The following is a 16,624-nucleotide window of genomic DNA, read 5'->3' on the forward strand; positions in this document are numbered from 1 at the left end:
CCATGGCCGGTAAAACCACGGACTGGCCGACATTTTCTCTCTCGTTTTTGTGTCTTCCTTCTTGGCTGGACCTGTTCCCTTTGCTGCCTCATGATTCCGCTCCCTCGACCGCTGACTCCTTTCACCACCTTCGCCCTCGAACCTCTCTCCTTCCTACACCACAAACGTTGGGTGCATCGGAGTTCTCTGACGAATCGAGGAAGACGTTGCTCGACTGAAGGGGCGGGTTGCAAGCACGCCCGCTCGCTTCACGCGAAGAAGGACGCGTCGGGGGCTAGCGAACGACGAGCGTATGAGCTAGGTTTGCTGCTGGAGCAAACGGGACCTCGCGTGCGAACAATGAGCGTACAAGCGAGGCTTGCCGCTGGAGCAGACGAGACCGGTGCGAGCGAGGCGCTCGGTGAGGCCTGACGGAGCGTGCACACCGGAGCCTGGACGATCCCTGACAGATGCTACATCCAGACACAGATAGGACGCACCACACCTGAACCACAACGTTTTCTTTATTTCATTCTCCCATTTTGTGTGTAGTTCGAAGTCCGTGTGTAAGAGCGCTCTCTATGGGGTTCAGCTATTACCGGCACATTCTTTTCCTGTCCCGATATTTATTAAATAAACCCTTGTATTATTTTCCAAACACAACTTTGATTCCGTTTTCGTTTGTGAGTTATTTTCAAAGGGTGAAGACATCGTCGGACCGACAGGTAAGCCGCGGCATTCTCCCAAACCCCCCTTCTCGTGTATGATCCGCCATTGCATTGATTGTCGCCTCGTTAAGCTCGATTCCATCTGTGGACGCTCTGTCTAACTGAGAGCCTTCCACACGACAATACTAATAATATCTCCCCTTCAGAAGGAGTTTCCTTCTTGGACAAACGGCATGTTAATGTGTATAATAGCTTATCTTTCCTTGTCATGGAAAACCCTTACCGGAAGTAAAAAATATTATAAACCATAAACATGTTACCTTTGGAAACAGTCGCTACTGCTGTTTAACACTAAACTGAAAGAAAGGGATCCCAGGGTATGTTCAGTTACCAAGCAGCTTGCTAAGCCAGCCGTTCCTTCTTAAACGGTTTTGAATGGAGTGCTTGCTTGAATAACCAAGCCACTTGGTGAGCACTCCACAAGAAACTTGGTAGCAGAGCACATCCCTTATATTGAGGCCCGATCCTAGATCTACTGTAATCTATATACCCAGAGAGCAATGACTCTTCATGCCGCTCCCGTAGGGAACGGGTGTATAATTAGTGAGTCATATACATCGAAAGAAAGGAAAGATGACTTGATGGGATTTTAAAAAATCAGATCTGATAGAATTTTGGTGATCTCATGAAAAACGGCAGATTCAGAGATGCAGGCAAACTCGTACAGAGAAAAACCAGCGTCACCAGTCAACCATTATGACACCAAAACAATTCGGAAATGAAGAATGTTTTAGTCTAAATAATATCGTCTCACTTTCCTTCAATACCCGGCTCTCTTAAAGACGAATCACAAAATTTCTACAATAATTCAATATACTGAAGGATTGCTGTTCGTATGAAACACCAGCAGGATGTTATTAAAAGGAAATTGCTCCATTATTCCCTCACATCTGAGCCACTAAACTCAGTTGACCCAAAAAGAGAGGCGGTTCACACCTCATATTGAGTGCTTACTTTGGCAGCATGCAGTGTACCATTGGTTTGCTTTTCATATTACAGGAAACTTAAATGTGAACTTTGGGAATGCACAGACTCTCTCTCTCTGGGCTCAGCAAAAGAGTTTGCTCACATACGTCTAGCCTTTTCTTGCCCATCTCCTTCTATATAAATAATATTACGCTTAAACACCTTACCCTGCACAGTCTTGAGAACGACGTCGACATGGGAAGGTCTTATCAAATCCTGCTTTACGGCCGAGCACGATCTATATTTTCTACAAGCCGCATGTTTGTCTGAATCTTTACATTCCCTAAAGCTAATAGCGAAACAGCACAAGGCGCCGCCATATTTGATATCAATGCAAAATTTCACACAATCATTCTGCCCTCAGGGCACGAGACAGCATGAATATTTTGTCCAAGTACTGCTAAACAGAAGGATTTTGAAAGTGTCAATAGGGTGATTTATGTTCTACGGTGTTAAAGTGTATATAATTAGTTCAGAATCATTGGAATCTCCTGCGATGAAGCTGATTCTGAGGGCCTTTCTCTCACTCACCACAGGCAGGTTGGTGGTCTTTCTGTCTTCTACCGATTCCTCTCCGGCCGAGCCCCCCCCCCCCCCCCCACCCTGCTCTGTCTGTGCTCTGTCCCCCGAGTATTCCTTCAGGACGCAGAAGATCTGCCACAAACCCTCTCCTTGTTCCTCTGTTTTTTCCACCTCTTCTTTTCCACCTCTCCCACACTATCTCCAATCCCACTCCTCCCTCCAGGTCTTCAAAACAGCTGTTCACCACCATCTCTTATCTTCCTCCATCCAAAACCTTGATCTTTTCTACCCCCGTCAAATCACCCCAAATCCACCTCTTTCAATCTCTGACTTCATTCATGAAATCCTAGTTGCGTCAATTTGTTTTATACAACGTACCCCCTCCCCTCCAACACCCCCAGCCCTCTCCCTTTCACAGTTCTCCTGATGTCCTTGTTCTCTACTATTGTTGTGCTTGTGTGCTTCCCTCTCCCACCCCCTCTTGTCTCTCGCTCCCTTTATTAGTCTCCTACCGGTGCACACCGGAGGGGACTATAGGTTTGCACTCCGTCCCTCCGTCTGTCAGTCCCTCAGTCCGTTACGCAAAGAACAGTTTTCCGGACCTTTTTTCTAAACTCTTAATGCTAATGATTTCAAACTTGGCACATGGTTTCCTCATGATAAGTTACAGGTCAAGTTCGAACTTCACGACGTTTCGATCATTTTAACAAAGTTATGGCACTTTGAACTTTGGTAATTCTGATAATTCTGATGATCCTTAACTCAGTGCCATTTTAAGTTTTAATTTCCTTTAAAAACCAATTTTTCTGCAATAATAGGACCGATTGAGATAAAATTTTCACCATATGATGGACTCGGTCTGGAGAATTAGTGCAGCGGCATAGCAAAAATTTAAGAAGAATTGTGCATTTTGTGATGGAAGCACCAAATTTGGCACAATGATAGAATGTTATATTTAGAACATTTTCAGATATGGAACCACTTTGAAATTCACCCAAGGTCGCCGCCATATTGGATTTCAAAATGGCGGCTTTAAAAATCTGTAACCCTTAGGGGGGGTGGCGGAAACAAATCCTACAGGCACAATTATTGCCCCATTCACCCTATATCTTTTCTAACATCAGTAGACACATTACAGCGGCGATTCTGAGCTCAAGGGAACATCTAGGGGTCTGGGAAGTGAAAAATTTGAAAATTTCGGCCAAAAATACCCCTAAAAGAGGTCATTTGGTGTCAAATTTCAGGGGGGGTCGTGTATTGTCCTGTAGATAAAACATGCTGGTCCGTTGATTAACCCCTAATTAAACGACTTTTTTGTTTGTTTGCTCCATCCAGGTTTCAATCATGTCGAAGCAGTTCAAGTTAGTTCATGTTACCAAGCATGTAACTTCAATGCCAAAGACGCCACTGGACTGGGAACTCTGTGTTCTGTGTCAAGTTGATATAGGAGAGTCCCTACAGTGTCCTGCTGTCACGAAAATAACTGATGCAGGTGCTGGATACAAGACACTTGAAGACAATCTATCAGCATTCAATAAACTAGGCAAGCTGCCACAAGACGTGGACTTGCAACGACTGGATGAAGACCAAGGGATAGCTGCCACTCTAGCTGCCCACCAAGCCAAGTGGCACAAGTCATGCAGGGTGAAATATAACACTACCAAGCTACAGCGGGTACAGAAGAGAAGTCATTCAGAGGGAAGCCCTATCCCCAGTACAATCACAGATAAGTACAAGCTTACTAGGTCTCAGGCAGCTTGTGTTGATAGCATATGCGACAATTTGTGCTTCTTCTGCCAGCAAGAGCTTGGTTTGGAGTTTCATCAAGCAGCGACATTGGAACTAGATAAACACGTTCGCAAGGCTGCAGAGTTTCTTCAGGATACCCAGCTGTTGTAGATACTGTGCGTACAGCTTTACAGATTGGGAGAGATCAGTTCCATTCATTTGAGAAGGAACGTCTGGCAGACAGATCCAAGCCACTCAATGATGTCATCAAACGCAACAAACTCCCGTTGTTTTCATCCATCAAGGTCAAAGCTGCCCAGAAGAGCAAACAACAAGTAGCCTCTGCAAAGAGTGATTCAGAGCTCTTCTCCAGACTATACATCGCATGCCAAACCAGAGATGGGGGTCTCGAGCAGTTCTTCAAACATGAGAACAGCGCACATCCGCCAGCACTCTCGCAAAATGGACAGCTCCGCTTTGGTTCCAAAGCTGACTTGTTGCAGCCCTTAGAACAGCTTGTCGAAACAAAGTCGGACCCACCACAAGTATCTTCTGTGATCCTCGATGGAGCTGTAATAGTTCAAATGCTGAGCCCAGGCCAGACCAAAACATTTCTTGACTATGCCACAAAAGTATTCGTTCCATACATTGTCACAGCTTCAACATCGATCTCGTCTCGATCTAGTGTGGGACCGCTATGCAAAGTCAGGCAGCCTGAAGGCAACTGCAAGGACCAACAGAGGCAAGGGAATACGCAGACGTGTCACTGGCTCTGCCCTCCTACCAGGCAACTGGCACAGTTTCCTCCGTGTCGACGAGAACAAGGAGGAACTCTTCAGCTTTCTGTCTAAGCAGGTCACGGAGTCCATCGATGTGCCAGACAAACAGCTGATTGCTACTGACGGTGAACAGGTAATGTGCATGATGTATGTTAGTGTGTGTTAGTGAAAGTGTGTGTATGTGTCTGGGTGGTGAGAGTGGGTGCGTGCCTGCTTGTGTGTTTGAGAGTGTGTGTACAATCTTCTGTGGTTTCAGTACATATTATACAATGTATTATTGATTTATGCTGTTGTACAGTAAATTCTTACCCACATATGTGTATTCTTTTCATATAATTTAATTTTGATTATATAATCCCGATTTGTATTATCTATTCGGAAGAATATTTTGTATTGTATATATAATCTTTAGCTGTCCACGGTACACTCCCTCAAATTGTTAAGAAAGGCCTATTGGCCATAGTGTTCTTGAATTGCTTTTTTCTTTCCTGGCATCTTGGGGGAGTGTACACGAACAGGCTACTGTTATATGTGCAATGTCATATTGTATGATTTCATGTGTTTGATGCCAAGTAAATAACAATAATAATAATAATAATAATAATAATAATAATAATTGCCCTGTATTTATGTACTTGAAATAATGTACTGAAATAAATTAATAAATGTTATGCAGATTCATGTCAGGTTTTATTCGTGACCACCTACACCAAAGGAATTCACATTTAATTTACATCACGGTATTGTTCATGCTTACACCAACAGGTCATTGCTGTACCACCATGTGCAGACACAGCCGCTTTGGCCCCGTGCAATCACGAGGAAGCAGACACGCGCATGATGCTCCACGCAGCAGCTGCTATGAAATCTGGACACCGCAGAGTACTCATCCGCACCGTGGACACAGATGTGGTGGTTCTCGCTGTGTGGATGGCCCAGGAGCTTAATGAGGTAGTGGACGAACTCTGGTTAGTGTTTGGAACCAGAAAGAACTTCTGCTACATAGCAGCACACGAGCTGTCTGCTACCCTGGGACCAGACAAAGCCAAGGCACTGCCAATCTTCCATGCAATCACAGGGTGTGATACCGTCTCGAGCTTTGCAGGTCGTGGCAAGAAAACAGCATGGGCAGTATGGGAAACTTTTCCAGAAGTGACCAATGCATTCCTGGACCTGGCATCTGCACCAAGTGAGATCTCTGAGGATACACTGGCAACCCTGGAGAGATACGTAGTGCTTCTGTACGACCGCACATGCACATGTTCTGAGGTGAATCTGGCAAGAAAGAAACTCTTTGCAAAGAAATCTCGATCCATTGAAGCAATACCTCCAACACAGGCCGCCCTAGTACAACACGTGAAGAGAGCAACTTACCAGGGTGGACATTGTTGGGGACAGTCTCTTGTCCCACACTGCTATCTCCCATCACCATGCGACTGGGGGTGGGTGGACAATGACGGACAGTTCGATCCTCTGTGGACAACACTACCAGAAGCTGCCAAATCCTGCTATGAACTCATCTGTTGTGGGTGCGAAAAAGGTTGCAGTGGGAGATGCAAGTGCAAGAAAGCGGCTCTGAAATGCACAGCACTGTGTGCCTGTGATGGTGACTGCTCACATTGAGTTGGAACTGTGACACTTGGCATGACTTGATGCAATACGCTCGCTAGTTCTCTTGCTGAACGTGTGTATACAATGTACGTAATATGGGATTATCAGTTGCTTATGTGCATTAAAACATATTTCAATACAACCATTCAATTCATTGACCTCAGAAATGTACATCTAGACACCAGAATCAAGTATCTAGCTGGCATAGAACCAGAGATATCGGTCAGCAGATTTTCGGAAGCCGCCATCTTGGAATCCAATATGGCGTCAGTAAATCAATTTCCGCCATCTTGAAATCCAATATGGCGTCAGTAAATCAACTTCTAAGTAGAACCATTCAATTCCTTGACCTCAAGTTTGTACATCCAGACACTAAAATCAAGGCTGTAGCTGGTATAGAACCAGAAATATTTGTAATTAAAGATTTTTAAGCCGCCATTTTGAAATCCAATATGGCGGCCACATTGGGGTGAATTCCAAAGTGGTTCCATATCTGAAAATGTTCTCCATATAATTTTCTATCATTCTGCCAAATTTGGTGCTTCCATCACAAAATGCACAATTGGTTTGCTATGCCGCTGCACTAAATATTTTAATTGTAATTATGAAGTCACGGGTCACGTGGTTCGGTCGCCATATTGTTTTTCGTGAAAACACGAAAACCCCTTTTTCTCTGCAACGGCTGAACAGATCGAGGCCAAACTTTTCAGGCAGAATCGCATACCCATGACGAACAAAAAAGTCAACGAGCATGACGTCATGCATCACATGGTTTCAGAGTTATGACGTTTTTAAGCATGAACCTTTAAAACCGAGCCCCTCCCTCATTTTTGATCCAATCGAGGGGAAACTTCACAGATCTGTTCAGCATATCAATCTACTAAAATGTCCTTTTGGAATTTGCGATAGGGCACGTGGTTTGGCAGATATCGTTAATTAAACGAAAATATTTTTAAAAATCGATATTTCTTGTTTATTCTAGAGTTCTCCTCAAGCCGCACTGCGTGCCCTCAGCCTCGTCTCGCAAACGTCAACAGCGCAACACAGCGCGCGCTTTCGGGAGGGGCGGAGCCAAGCCGAGCAACATATATATACACATCGATCATTGATCGTGAACCGAAAAATATAATAAATTACTGATGGTTTCAGAGTTATGACGTTTTTAAGCATGAACCTTTAAAACCGAGCCCCTCCCTCATTTTTGGTCCAATCGAGGGGAAACTTCACAGATCTGTTCATCATGTCAGCACTAAAATGTCCTTTTGGAATTCGCGATAGGGCACGTGGTTTGGCAGATATCGTTAATTAAACGAAAATATTTTTTAAAATGGATATCTCTTGAATCACTAGTACCTCACACCGTGAGTTGGTAATAATTTATATAATTCACACAGTGCAATACGTGCAGGCCGCTCCATGGAGCGACCTTGCGGGATTATCAACGAGGCGAGGCGTGACACACATGTGTTTCTGCATACCTCAGATCAAGTTTGAAAACCAGCATCAACAGTGCATAAATTTGCATATTCGATCATTTTTGACAAAGTTATGGCCCTTTGAACTTTAGTAGGGGACATGTATTGCAGCGCAATACTCAGAATGCTTGTTTATTGTATGTTTTATGGGTCCGTGCACGTTTTCGTGTTTAATGTGTTAACTCTTACACGAGCATTGACTCTGTAGGCCTATACAAAAAAAAAATGAATTGAAATAAAAAAATATTTTAAAGATTGTAGAAAAACCTTTTTTTGGAAGTTCACCAGCATTGACGCAGCAGCTTTTGCACCACCTTATTTAACGTGTTACATTAGTTATTTGTGCCTGTTGTTTGTGTCCTTTATGACGTCCTTAAAAATAGTGACATTCCTGTTTAGGATTGATTTTCACTTTTGTATGACTATCAGACAGGCAGAGAGGGTATAAAAAAATTACCTCAGTACTCTCTGCGCTTGAGTAATTGGGATGAAATTCCATACAACTTGCCAAAATCCAATTCATGTTCCGATTCGTGTTCAAAATATAACATTCAATATACATTAAGTTGTTCCTCGATCATAAACTGACGTTTGTAGACAGACGGATAAAGTGAACCAATTGCTTCACTCCGCTTTTCGCTTCATGTGTGTGCAGAGTATATATCGCAGAAAGAACAGATGCTGTCGAAGCTTTTCATCTTGTACTTCTTATATACACAAGAACACCGGGACCTGTAGACTCAAAACAATTTATGCTCAGACCTGATTCCTGATTGGTTCTTAGGACTACTGTGACATCAATCAATATACGTCATGGCTACAGAGGCAAGGAGGGAACCTAAAAGTTCCTGCAATGTTGCAGAATAATCAAAATAAGTGAAGTGTTTGCACAAACCTTTTTTTGCTTACAAAGAGCCAGAGCTGGAGTGTGCATACATGTGGTTTAAAATGTGTAAATGTGCCAAAGTACGTGCACAAGCCACAATCTGAAAACACTCTACAGGACACAGTACCAGAGAGGGAAATAGAGAGCGTGGAAGAGGCACGACGATGTGTCGTGTTGTTAGGGTGTGAGGTGTGTGTGATCATACAGACCCAGGACTTCGCGTTGGAGGAGCCGGGGTAGGGGTGCGATCATTGGGTACAGCACCACCGTTGTGCGGCACGCTGTTTGCCGAAGCCAAAGCCGAATAACCATTGTGCGAAACATGCACTTCGGTGCAGGCTGAGCTGCAGCGTGCGAATGCAAGAATATGGCACATGAGTATATAATGTTTAGCATACCACTCAACCGTATTTTGTAGAGCATGTTAAACAGGTGATTTCATAACTATAGATATAAAGCATTAGAATTGTAAAATAAATACGTTATAGACTCTCCAAATGACATGCAAGTTATATGAAGGAGATACGAGTAGTCACAGGTTCAAGACACACCAACACTTTTGTATTTGCCAACGTACAGTACTAGAAACACCCACTCCCTCCGTGAGCCCATGACCTGACCGTGGGTAACCTCACCATGCATGAAAAATTTAGTGGAGATTGGCAGAGCCATGTTTTTAATATGATTTTCAGACGTACACCCTCACAGAGAATTGCCTTATTTTAATATAGTAGGACTAGCGTGGATCGGCTTGCTACGCTCGCCTCATCACACATTGCTACAGAGGCACAGGCTTGTTTTAACTGAGGATAATGACCTGACTGAACTTGAGTTTCTGTGTTGTCATGATTTACACCAATCATAATCCAAACATTTCTTTAGTACAAATTTATTTAATATATTGGTGATAGTATTTATTTGTAAAAAAAAATTTTTTATCTAAAAAAGTCCAACTGGTCTAAAGCTCTAAATTGTCAAGAGTCCATGCTGGTCTAATGCATCTAAAGGTTCTTACAGGCCTTTGGGGTCTTATGGGTCTTTAGGGTTGTCGGGTGTTTTGGGTCTTCAGAGTCTTTTGGATCTTCGTGGTCTTTAAGGGTCTTCGGGGTCTTTTGGATCTTCCGATATTTAAGGTTCTTCGGGTTATTTTCGGTCTTCGGATTATTTTGGGTCCTCTGCGTCTTTGGGGCTTTTAAGCACATTTTGGGTCTTTGGGGTCTCGTTGGTCTTTAGGGTCTTGGGGAACTTAAAGGGTCTTCAGAGGTCTAAGGGGTCTCACAAGTCTAAAGGGTCGAAATGCATATTCCAACAGTCCGTAATTAATAGACGTATGTAATTAATAGACAGGTTGCAACCGACTTCAAGCAGTACGTAATTAATAGATATATAATCACACAGCTTCACAGACGGACCGTGTTTTTCGGTTTTATATAAGTAGATAAGTATAAATATTGAAAAAGTAAATACTGTATATAAATATATTTGTTATTCATAGGTATGCCTCATATATTTTTTGGTACATAATAGACTATTATGGGTAGATCTTTTTGAATGACCCATGAAGCCTTCACACACAATTAAAACTGGATGTGGCATTTCACTCCCACTGCACAGTGACTTACAAAGGAATCACTTGACTACCTGAGCACATGCAATTTGGATTTGATTTCAACCTCGCAACTAATTATCATGGGGCACACAGCGTTCCAGTTTCTTAAATGTCATTAATGCAAAGTAATAAGAACATTTGTCTCTAGGTTTACAGAATGTAGATTATCCCACTGACCTCAAGCAAGCACTAGTTCTTCATTAGTAGTAATTTTCTTCCTCCAGAAATTGATATGGGGAACAGCGCTGTTTTAATTTCATTGAAGATGTGAAATTATGTATAACAGCGTTTCCTTTTTGTTGCATGTTAATTCATAACTTATGTGGGTCGTTTAACAAGATCTACAAATGATATACCCAAGAGTCGAAGACTCAACAAAAATAATTATATGTGCATATATCTATCGATATATACAGTGTCTACAGAAAGCATACAACCCCTTTCAAATTTGTATCCTTTTTTTTGTATACAAGATCGAAGCTCGTGTAAGAACTAACATTAAACATAAACAACATGCACGGACACATAAAACATAAAGGGATCGGGAGACAAGATGGGGAGAGGGAAGCACACAATCACAACAACAGTAGAGAACAAGGACATTGAGAGATCTGTGGAAGGAAGAGGGCTTCGGGGAGTGGAGGGGGGAGGGGTACACGGTATAAAACAAATTGACACGACTCGGAATTTCAGGAATGAAGTTGGAGATTGAAAGAGGTAGATTTGGGGTGTAGGTGTATTAACGGGGGTAGAAAAGATCGAGGTTTGGTTGGGGGAAATACGAGATGGTGGTAAACAGCTGTTTTAAAGACCTGGAGAGAGTCGTGGAATTGAAGAGAGAGTGGGAGATTGTTTCACAGGCGGGAGAAAAGAGGAATGAAAGAGTGAAGGTGAGCAGAGAGACTTGATTTTGGCAGTTTCACCAGAAGAGGGTTGGTGGCAGAACTTGTGTATCCTGAAGGAATATTTGGGGGACAGAACACTGCGAGAGCTGGGGGAGCAAGGCCAGAGAGGAGTCAGTAGAAGACAGAAAGACCACCAACCTGCCTGTGGTGAGCGAGTGATAGGCCCTCAGAATCAGCTTCATCGTGGGAGTGACTGAAAGCTTTCGTTTCTGCAGTGTGCAGCCGAGCTAGATGTGAGGCAGGGGAACCAGCACAGAGGGGAGAGCAGTATTCCAATGAGCTGCGGATGAAAGCTATGTATGTAGTGAGGAGCTCAGAGGTGCCAAGGAAGGACTTTGCATGACGGAGCATGCCCAGTCGGCGACTGGCTTTGAAGGCCAGCTTGGAAATGTGGTTTTCCCAGGAATGGTCATGGCTGATAGCGAGATCCAAAAGCTTGAGTGAAAGAACTTCTTTGAGAGGATTGTTGAAAAAGTAAATGGGAGGGTTTTCCAGATGGTCTTTTCGGACACACATAGGGAGAGTGTGAGATTTGTCAGGATTGAAAGACATGTTCCACTTTCTTGACCAGTGTGTGATTTTGTCCAGGTCTGCAGAAAGTGAAGAGGCTGCAGCCTGCCGATCTGAGGGTTGAGATATGGAGCGGCAGGAAGTGGATTCACCAGCAAAGAGATAGAGAGGATTTTCCAGAGAGTCGGAGAGATCATTGATGCAGAACAGAAAAAGCACAGGGTTCAGAACACTGACTTAGGGAACTTCAGCCTGGACAGGAAGGGGAGATGAGAGAATTCCATTCAGGGCCACACGTTGACTGTGACCAGAGAGGAAGTCCGCAAGCCATGCATGGAGATTTCCATGGATAATATAAGAGGAGAGTTTGGTGAGCAGGGCGGCATGCCAGGCCATATAAAAGGCATTAGATATGTCAAGGGAGACAGCTCTGAAGCCTGGCTTTGAGGGCCTCCAACCATTGTTGAGATAGTAGAAGCAGCATGTCCATAGTAGAGTGAGCTGGTCTGAATCCAAATTGATGATCAGAGATCAAGCCATTGGAGAAGAGGAAGGATTTGATGTCAGAAGCAATGATGGATTCCATGACCTTGCTGATGATTGTGAGCAGGCTGATTAGTCTATAGTTGCAAGGATCTGTTTTTGCACATTTGTTGTGTAAAGCGGTAATGTTGGCTGATTTCAACGTTGATGGCAGATGACCTTGAGAAAAAGAATGGGTGAAGAGAACAGAGAGAGGGTGTGAAAGAGCAGCAGAGCAGGAATTTATTACCCATGGGCTGATGCCGTCTGGTCCAGTTGAAGAATCAGAGTCGAAGTTTGACAGAAACTTCTCCACCTTGTCAGAAGAGGACACAGAATCCAGGAGCAGCTTGGATCGCCTGGGTAAGGTGGGTACAGAGCGATGGACGGGCTTGGGACACACGATTTGGAGGCAAACACAGAGTTTAGGCATTCAGCTTTTTCACGTGCGGAGTCAGCTGGGTAGCCGTTTGAGGTAAGGAAGGGGATGGAAGGGGAACAAACACCAGAAACAGACTTGACCAGACACCACCAGAATTTGGAGGAGGAAGACAGGTTTGAGAGTTCAGTCTTGAGAGTAGAGAGAGAGTGTTTCCTGGCTCGCCTGAGGGTAGACACATACTTGTTCCGAGCTTTGTGAAAGGAACTGAGATTGCCTTCAGTTGGATTTGCCTTCCACGAGGCAAAGGCCAGTTGTTTCAGGGCAACTGCCTCACCATAAGATTTACTGTACCAAGGACGGGCGGAAGGGTATGACAACTGAAGACGAGATGGGATAAATCTGTGCATGAGAGAGAGAGCAATTTACTTTGGAAGAATTCCCAAGATGAGTTGATGTCATAGGTAGTAGAGATGGGAGACCAGTCCAGATGTTTGATGGCTGCTTGAGGACCGTGTCAGTCGGCCTTAGTGAAATGCCAGACATGTCAACGCTGATTAGGCTCGCTGAGAATGGCCAGATAGATGTCCACTTTTCCAAGGAAATGAATCAGATGAAACGATTGGAGCAGAAGAAGAACAGCAGACATTTGCAGGGAAGTTAGTCATATTCAAGTCTAGAAGAGATGATGTACCATTGACTGAGATCCGGGTCGGGAAATTGACAGATTGTGTCAGTCCCAATGAATAGCAGAAGTCCTTTGCTGAGGTTCCATGGCTGGTGTGAGAGGAACCCACATGCAGCCAGCTGGCATGATGACAATTGAAGTCGCCACATATGAGGAAGATAGAGTTGGGATGAGTAGATAGAAGTTGGTCCATGTTGTCAGACGGGACATTCCATTTCTGCCCCTATTTGTAGTTAATATAAACAAAAAAATAAGATGGCTCCAATAATTGATCCTTGACATACTAATGCATTATTTGAGTTAAATTTGATGCTTAGCCATTGACCACTACCAGGATACGTCTGCCCATCAAGTAGCTGCACAGCTGCCCTCACAGTGCAAAAGCCGCCCTCCGACTCAACTTGCATCCAGCTTGGCCACCAATCCCTTGTGCCACACTCTATCAAATGCAGATTTGATGTCAAGTGCCACAATTGTACCCTCTTGACATCTGTTGAGACAAGACATCCACTCATGACTCAGTATGTAAGTAAGTCTGTGGGCGAATGCCCAGAAAGGAAGCCAAACTGGCTGTCGCTGATGAGATCATTTTGAGGTGTTTCCTCAGAGAAATGTTGATAACTCTCTCCATAACCTTGGTAATGCAGCTTAGAAAACTGATGGGCCTGTAATTATCTGGGACAGAACGTGAGTTCTTCTTGAGCACTGCCACTACATAGGATATCTTCCAGGAGGAAAGGAAGTGGCCACGGCTAATGCAGAAATGGAACAGGTTGGCAAGATGTGTGGCAAAGACTGATGCGTACTCTTTCAGAAGTCAATTTCCAATTCCATTAGGTCCTGATGCCTCATTTGTGTCGAGCTTCTGCAAGATCCGTTTAATGTCACGAGTCATGATCCATAATCAATTGTACACTTTAATTCAAAATGATCGCAGAAGATGTCTGCTTTCTCCTGAGAGGTGGTGAAGGTTTGACCATCCTTCTGCAAGGTTGGGATAATAGAATGTCGTCCTTTCCCTTGTATCCTCATCCTCTTCACAACCCACCACCAATCACGGGATTTGGTTACTCTAGCAGGTGGGACTATCTTTTGTCCTCTGGAAGTGTTGTCCATTTAGCCTTCTTCACCACTCTGATAGTTTTTTATTGCCCCTATCAGAGCATCAAAGGAAACAGCACGTGGAGTTTTACTGCAATTGTTATATGCCAGACAGACATCGTTGTCTGCCATTCGGTAAACCGCAGTAAACCATGGGATATCGGTAGGAAGAACATTGACGTCGCTATGAGGAATTAATTTCTTCATACTTGACTTCATGATTGTCTCAATGTTGTTGCAAGCAATGTCAGGATCTCCATGGTTTAGGGCTTGATCCCATGGCCTGCCATGCAGATGCTGCCCGATGTTCCCAGCTTGCTTTTTTGTAATCCCGTAATCGGTTTTGGTATTGTTTATATAAGACTGGTGGCTTTTTGAAGATAATCTCCACCGAGCTTTGGTCAGATGTTTCAACGTTGGCCTTCCCGCTTGTAGTGTAATAAGCAGCAGAGTCAACGATGACCAAGTCCTGTAGATTATCACAACGAATAGACTCTTTTACCAGTTGGTCCAAGCCATGCGTCAGACAAAGGTTGTAGCATACAATTCCAGCTCTATCAGTTGGGGACTTGCTACCTATAACCCACTCCTGATGATTGATGATGTACAGTGAAATCACCTAGAATCACCACAGAATCTGACCAGTTGTCTGCTGGTCCAGGTTATCAGATGACGGAATCCAGGTTATCAGACAAGTAATGAATAGGACAACAGTCCGTTCGCAATAGGGATCCAGGGCGATACACAGTGCTGATCAGTAGGCACGGCCGCGTGTGTCTTCACAGTGCGCCAGATGACTTCCAGGCCATGAGATTCCAGGTTCTGATGATGTTGATGGAACCTGGAGCATATTGCGAAACCCAATAGCAATTCCACTCCACCAATCACTGCAATCCAATCACTTCCAATAGCAATTCCAATCACTGCAATCTCGTCTTATAGGTGGCGATCCTTATAAATGCAGCAAGTGGTTCATTTGTGTGATGTCATTTTCTTCTATATCTGTCTTGGTGTAATTTCATCCACCAACAGAGCTGCACTATTATCAAACACTACTCTAACATCTCACATTGCTCGCATTGTCTTCCATTTTTCTGGTTCAAAATCTCTCTTGTATTATCTTGCATGTAAATGATTTTTAATGCTCTGTGAGTTCCAAGATCTTGATGGGTCAGAAGACTTTAGATCTTGTTTGTACATTAAATTTCTGCACTTGCGACAGTTCATAGAGTTCGCAACACATGTGAGACATTCGTTTAAATGTGCCACAATAAAAGAAGCAGCATGCTTGTTACATTGCTATGGGAGGCTGTTCTTGCATTAGAGACTCAAATGCCTGAAGGTTATTGTGGAAACTGAGGTTTGAAAATGTGTAAATGCTTTCAAAACTCCATCCTTTTTTAGGAATATTGACATCTATTGCCTGGAGCCCGAGGCTCGTTCCCTACTGTGCCTCCACTTTAAACAGGTTAGCTGTCTTTTCGTCTTCTTATGATGTTCATTAACTGATCTAGCTATAGTTATTCTCTTGAATCTCTCATCCCTCATGAAATATGGCTGATTCTGCAAGTTCAAGGGTGTTTGCCTGTTTTAATGTTATATGTGATCGTTATGTACATGGCCTGGAATAAACTGTCCAACTCAAAGAGTAACTTTAATGAAACCTTCCACTTGGTCATTTTCTTATAATTTCATAATTGAACTGAATAATTTATCTAACCATTTATTCATCTTCTTTTTTGATTGTCCACAAACTAACTCCCTGGGCATCCCTTGTAATCTGTGGGTCTCTTCAAAATCTTCATGCTGTTACTGATTCATCAAGACTTTGAGCCTGGCTTCCCATTGTTACCTTGTGTTAGATTCGACATACTTTTGTTTCTCATGCTGTTTTTACAAGCTGGCACAGAAGTAGCACACGTGCCTTTATGCTATCTATTTCATAAATGAACTGTCAGATTGTTGTTTTGCAGGCAGGGTGTTGCATCATTGAGCATGCTGTCTGATGTGGCAGTAAGCAGTGATCCTTTCTACCAGCATTGGTTACTGTGGACCTTAAAGATTGCAAGTCTTTCACAAAGGTAAGAGCGTTTTAGCACCCTCAGCACCCTGTCCAAATTCCAAATTATTGCCTTAATGTGCAGTGTTTTTATAACAACGGCACAGCCATGCCTGAGTCATGATGCAACCAGCAGAACAAATTAATCATTTGAATTAGCCTCCAGAAAGTATTCAC

General features: G+C 43.5%; 1 protein-coding gene across 1 annotated transcript; it reads left to right on the top strand.

The window, feature by feature from the left end:
• The first annotated feature begins 339 nt into the window (after positions 1 to 339).
• LOC144894184 (uncharacterized) lies at positions 340 to 6,492 on the top strand. The gene is made up of 3 exons (XM_078786276.1): positions 340 to 400; positions 4,711 to 4,835; positions 5,468 to 6,492. The coding sequence occupies exons 1-3, from the start codon at positions 340 to 342 to the stop codon at positions 6,323 to 6,325; spliced, it is 1,044 nt and encodes a 347-aa protein (XP_078642402.1). The 3' UTR covers positions 6,326 to 6,492.
• The last annotated feature ends 10,132 nt before the right edge of the window (positions 6,493 to 16,624 follow it).

This window comes from Myxine glutinosa, chromosome 11 (assembly GCF_964187855.1).
Source record: "Myxine glutinosa chromosome 11, kmMyxGlut1.1, whole genome shotgun sequence".
NCBI classification, from domain to species: domain Eukaryota; kingdom Metazoa; phylum Chordata; class Myxini; order Myxiniformes; family Myxinidae; genus Myxine; species Myxine glutinosa.

Coding starts and splice junctions, on each gene's coding strand:
- LOC144894184 (XM_078786276.1), top strand. CDS start 340: ATGAGCGTACAAGCGAGGCTTGCCGCTGGAGCAGACGAGACCGGTGCG. Junction 401..4,710: donor CGGTGCGAGCGAGGCGCTCG/GTGAGGCCTGAC, acceptor CCCTCCTACCAG/GCAACTGGCACAGTTTCCTC. Junction 4,836..5,467: donor TTGCTACTGACGGTGAACAG/GTAATGTGCATG, acceptor TTACACCAACAG/GTCATTGCTGTACCACCATG.